The sequence below is a fragment of the Amphiura filiformis genome, chromosome 4, assembly GCF_039555335.1.
Source record: "Amphiura filiformis chromosome 4, Afil_fr2py, whole genome shotgun sequence".
NCBI classification, from domain to species: domain Eukaryota; kingdom Metazoa; phylum Echinodermata; class Ophiuroidea; order Amphilepidida; family Amphiuridae; genus Amphiura; species Amphiura filiformis.
The window spans coordinates 34,776,768-34,782,767 of NC_092631.1; the positions used below are offsets into that span (position 1 = coordinate 34,776,768).

Consider the following 6,000-nt stretch of genomic DNA (forward strand, 5'->3'; position numbering starts at 1 on the left):
CAAAACGTTGACATCGGATAAATATAATAAATCGGGGTTTTATAGTTGTTGTTGTACTTATTTGTTTGATAGAAATAAAATATGAATGAGAGTAAGACTCAAGTGAACAAATATCACTTTCAATTATTGAACCCATGAAACCAATGTCCAGAGCCAAGGGTGTGGGTCTCTACATGATATGAAGAGCTTTGTTGCAAAACCCCTTACATCCACTTTTGACTTTTTGAGAAAAACAGCTTTTTTTAATTGTGCAAGTATTACTGGTTCGATTTGATTCAATTTGGGTTTGGATAAAGTGTTGATGAATAGAAACTAAAAGAATAGGTTTGATACAATTTTGAAGCCTTCCATTTATTTTATTATATCTTTTATATCGCGCCTTTTGTGGATGTAAGGGCTTTTGCAACAAAACAAATTTACCCTTTTTCTAGAAATCACCTTTGCAATCATATTTGCACTACTTTATGTAACTTGACTAATGCTTTCAAAATCAAAAAGAAAAATTGAAATATCTCATTTACTTGTTTAATTATGAATTTTTAATTAAATTCGGGAAAATGGCATTTTTTGAGTATTTCCGAAGCTACACCTTTTGTTAATTAAAATGATTTTTTTCAAAAATAGTGACCCAAAAACAGTTCCCTTTGGTTTTAGTAGGTAAAGAACATTTCATGCTACTAGTATACGAGGGCTGGTCAATAAGTTCCCGCAACTATGGTGTATCTCCGCTCATGCATGACTTGGATGGCTGTTACTTACGCTAAATTCAAGTTTGTACTTTTGTCTTTCAAAACGAATATGTATTAGCGATGCTGAATGCTTGATTACGTAATGACATTAGCATAAACACAATAGCGTATGGGCACTGCCTGATTTATGGTGAAAAGTAGTCAAGAAAATCTCGCGCCAAATTGAGGTATTGTTACATAATTCCAAATATCTCGAGAATAAAAGTATAGAATCTGGCACGGTTTTTGCAGCTTTATAAACCGATAACATAGGCATGATGCTGGACTCTTTTTAGACATATACCATTTTTATTAAAGAAAAGAAATCGTGTTGAATATCTCCAATTTTGAGTAGGCTTTATCACCCATTGTTCTTTACATAATAAGAGATAGAAAGATTAATCGATGACAAAATTTAACCAATGGTACCTGGTTTGATTGGGTATCTACTGATTATAAGAAAGGGAGGTCCCAGTGGTAATACCATAAACATTTCTTTCTTAATGAACCCTTAATTTCAAAAGGTCTTGTTTTGTAATTAAAGTAGCACACCATAGAGAGGCTCTGGATTGAATAAGAAATTTGAATTTCGAAAGGTGTGTCTAATTTTAGCATTAGACTTGGTATAGCAATTCACTCACACAGCTACTGTTCCGCAAACCTTGTATTAGTCATATTTTTAGCGCGTTTTTGATGAATTTTTACTTTTTTCATACATTTTTGGTACTTTCAATCATGCATACCATCAACGCATGCGCATATTTCTATTTTTGTTGCAACAAATTCTATTGTCCTGACTATGATCTCTAATACCATACCAATAACCATATTTGGTTTTGTTTTATTTTGGAGATAATTGGGATTCTTTCTTCTGCCGTGTGGGCTCTTTTTCGCGATTTTCACACCATTTTTGCTTGTTGTTATAGGCCTATTTTTGGTGAAGTTCAAAGATGGTCACTTTCCTCATCTGTTGACGGATACATTTCTTCTTTCACAATTATCAATCGAATATACTCAGATTACCTCATACCAAAAATAAGGCTTGTAAACTGCTTTGGTCCTTACTTCTGCTTCGTTTTATTACACGTTCCTCAAAGCCAATTCAAATTTCTCGCCAATGTTGACAATTGTCAGTGTACATATAGCAATGACTTTATGCAAATGAGATTACGTAATTAAAGGTACTCTGATACTAATTGTTGTGCGTTTTGAAAGACAAAAGTACAGACTTTATTGATCGTAAGTAACAGTCATCTAAGTCATGCATGAGCGGAGATAAACAATGGTTGCGGGATATTATTGACCAACCCTCGTACATCAAAAAATTAAAACAAAACAATTCTATATTCATTTTATATGTTCAGATTTCCGGAAATTCCCCAAGATTTCCCAAACGGGAAATATACCGTATCTCCGGAAGGGAAAGTGGTATGAAGGTCAAACAACCACCAAAATGTGTATTTTTACCCACACTATAATGTCATGTCAATAACTCAAAAGTGGATGTAAGGGGTTTTGAAACAAAGCTCTTTATATATTGATCTATGAAATTCATATTGATTTCTAACGGTCATTTTGCACCGGAAAGTAAAATAAAATTAGAGTGCAAAAAGTTATTGGTTCTGACGTAAGTACAAAAGGATTTGTGTTTATTCTGTTTAAAACAAAAACCTTTTTGATATCAACGTGTTTGCAATAAGTATACAGGAGGGGCCTTTCGTGCATGATCATTTTGTACGGAAGAACGCAAGCTTAATGAGTCCAAGATCATTTTCGAAGCATGCTACACTATTGCTAGTGGAATAAATACTTACTTACTCTGAAAGGAAAATGTAAATAAATTTCCTCACGGGGGGTACGGACTTTTGGAAAACTTCCAAACAAACCAACAAACAAACCATACGGGCAACCCACATATACCCAAACACAATCCATCCCACCCCACATGCAGACCAATCCCACATTCACACACGGTACCCATACAATGTTCTTATTCACTACAAGTCATAATCAAGTCGTATGCCAGAAATGCACAATTGATTTGCGTTAGGGCTGCAGAGAAAAAAGTCAAATTAGCCAAAGTAAAATTACCTATGACGACTTTTACTATTAAATTAAGTCCTGGAGTAAAACGAAATAAAAACAGGGAAATAAAATAATTTTAAAACTATTGTTGTACAACTATTACAGCATTTTAGAGTTTATTACTCTTCATTATTGTAAATACCGTATACCAAATATAAGTCGCAGGGCGTTGCTTTAGTACTCTGTTAACTTCCTTCCATGATAAAATAAATAGTAGGAATTTAGAAATCTTAGGGTAAAAGATGATGTTCCTGCAAAGGGAACTTCTTAACGTTTTCATTTCCTATTTTGCTAAAACTTTAACCAAATGTAATTGACTGATAAAACATAATACCAAATTCATAATATGAAATCTGAATACAATGAAACCGGGAATGAAACCAACACCCAGCGCATGTACGTAATGATTTTGTACACGATATTACTAAGTAGATCTGCGAAGTTCTTATTGATTTATAACGGTATTTTTGTGCCAGAACATAAAATTAATAGCGCGAACAGTTATTGGTTTTCTCATAGCAAAGAAACATTACAATAGAGTACCACATGTACGCTCCATAAACACTGTGTAAAATTATGGACCGAAATTTTACATTTGCGTTAACCATGTTAACATGATTAATCTTCATGATTAACCTCGCAGCCACACAAATATGTTTTAATGTTTTGTACAGCTCAACTGATCATACTTTTCCTACATTCGACCTTGCATGATTTTTGAGTTGACACAGTCATGAAAATAACTACAGATACTTGACAAGACCATTAGTAGCCCAGTTCTGAACCTTTTCATTGATCATTCATAACATTAGGTATCTGATGGATCAGTGAAGATAAGAAGAGATTATAATATATCCGTAACCTTGATATTATAGTACATCTCGAGGAAAAAGTGCAATGGACATGTTTTCATTTTATGTTTCAAATATCCCGCGCATGAAAATTGAGTATTTAACCCAAAAAATGAAAATGGAACAATTTATTGGAAATCTGTTTTAACAGATTTTTTTGACATCTTTTTCTGCACTGTATTATACCTAAATTAAGAAATTTGATAAATATTCAAAGAAAATATAGGTCATCCAAAAAATTGTGATTTTTACACATTTTGGGGCAAAAAAGGAAAAATAAGCAAAAATATCAAAATCTGTCTAACAGTTTCATTCATCAAGTCATAACAAACGGCCTACATGCTTAATTTCTAATAAAATATTGAAATTGTGAAAATATAGGTATTTATTGATTTTCATGTTTTTTTCTTGCAAATATGCTAATAATATGCAAATTATGAAATTGCAAAATAAAGTTTCTACATAGCATACATCTTTCAAGTATGATGTTCAAAATGACAGACATCAAAAAGAGATTCGATATTGCAAGAAAGATATTGCAAGAAAGAATAAAAACGGAAAACGTTTAACGCTTTCGAAACTTTGTTTACCCTGATTAGAATGATACAAATTTAAGCCTTTATTATTTGTTTGCCTGTTGCTTTAAAAGATAAAATTTAAATAAAATTCAAAGCACATTGTCATATTCTCTTTTTGGAGTATTTGGTGGCTCTGAAAAGAGCCGGTTGTTTGTTGTCAGATAGACAAGATTTAAGCGCGCTCGCCACGGATGCGACGTGCAAGTTGGATGTCCTTTGGCATGATGGTCACACGCTTGGCGTGGATGGCGCACAAGTTGGTGTCCTCGAAAAGACCGACCAAGTAAGCTTCGCTAGCCTCCTGGAGAGCCATGACGGCAGAGCTCTGGAAGCGGAGCTCAGTCTTGAAGTCCTGAGCGATTTCACGGACCAGACGTTGGAAGGGAAGCTTGCGGATGAGGAGCTCGGTGCTCTTCTGGTAGCGACGGATCTCACGAAGAGCCACGGTACCGGGCCTGTAACGGTGAGGCTTCTTGACTCCACCGGTAGCTGGGGCGGATTTGCGAGCTGCCTTGGTGGCCAGCTGCTTGCGTGGAGCCTTGCCTCCAGTAGATTTGCGTGCGGTTTGCTTGGTACGTGCCATTTTCTTGAATCGTTTTCACGAAATGATTTCAATTCTAAATTAGTTTGCCTTTTATACACTTTGTGAATAAATGCTCACGAGTCAAAATATTGCGCAAAAATGAAATCAGCAATGTGATTGGCCAATTAAACAAGCAATCTGATTGGACAACTAGGTAAGATATCTGATTGGTCTACAATGTTGGCGCTTATTGTAAAGATGGTTGAGTCGATTGAAAAGTCGATACCAAAGGTTGAATATTACTTAATGGGAATATTACACATGGGTTGGAATAAATAGAAATTTGAAACGGTAGATATAATACCGCACAAAAGGAGTTTTTAGCAATGTGACAAAATTCCTGCAACTCATCTTAGGTAACATTAGCAGAAAAATTAAATATTTTTCAAACTGGTTTATTACGAGAAAACACGTTAGGCACAATGTTAACCCTTAATGCTCCTACCATGACAAGATAATGACTGCAGGACGAAGGCTTTAATTCTTTCGGGTGTAAACAAAATCCCTAAACGATTTTTAAATTGGTTCTAAATTCAAAAGTCGAACACATAAGAAGTCTGCACTAAAATCTTAAATTTTAATATAGGAAATAGTCTACTTCCCGTAAACATTAATTTGTCGGAAATTTTAGTACTTGATATATACATTTGTACCAATCCCGTCATTTTCCGAAATATGGACCAAATATAACCAAAAATAAAAACGCTTACCAATTCCGATTGATATATTTATTTATTTACTTTATCAGATACCAGTCAATTACACTACATGTTTTGATCAATACCACTCGGTGATTGGTCAAAATAAGGATTCCTTGTGAGACTTCAGCAGAAACACACCAAAATATATAAAAGAAATGTTCTAATTTCGTTGTTTGTTCATTTATATCAACATGGTATTATTTTACTATAATGTATATTTGTATCACTTCCAGTTACGCTGCTTCTTTGAAGACGTGTTAAGAAAAACACTACAAAAAAAGAAACATCATTACGAGTAGGCACCAGTCAATACTAAATCTACGGTTTGGTCAATGTCACTCGCTGATTGGTTGAGGAACAGAGAACTAATCCCTTGTGAAACTTCGGTAGGATCCCACTAAAACACATATAAGGAGTTGTAAATTTTCTAAAGTTATTCATTTTGTATCGACACTGAACAAAATACAAATCATC

General features: G+C 34.3%; 1 protein-coding gene across 1 annotated transcript; it reads right to left on the minus strand.

The window, feature by feature from the left end:
• Positions 1 to 4,414: 4,414 nt before the first annotated feature.
• On the minus strand, positions 4,415 to 4,825 carry LOC140149810 (histone H3, embryonic). Its single transcript, XM_072171852.1, has one exon. It carries the CDS (start codon positions 4,823 to 4,825, stop codon positions 4,415 to 4,417), a length of 411 nt encoding a protein of 136 aa, XP_072027953.1.
• Between the last annotated feature and the right edge of the window lie 1,175 nt (positions 4,826 to 6,000).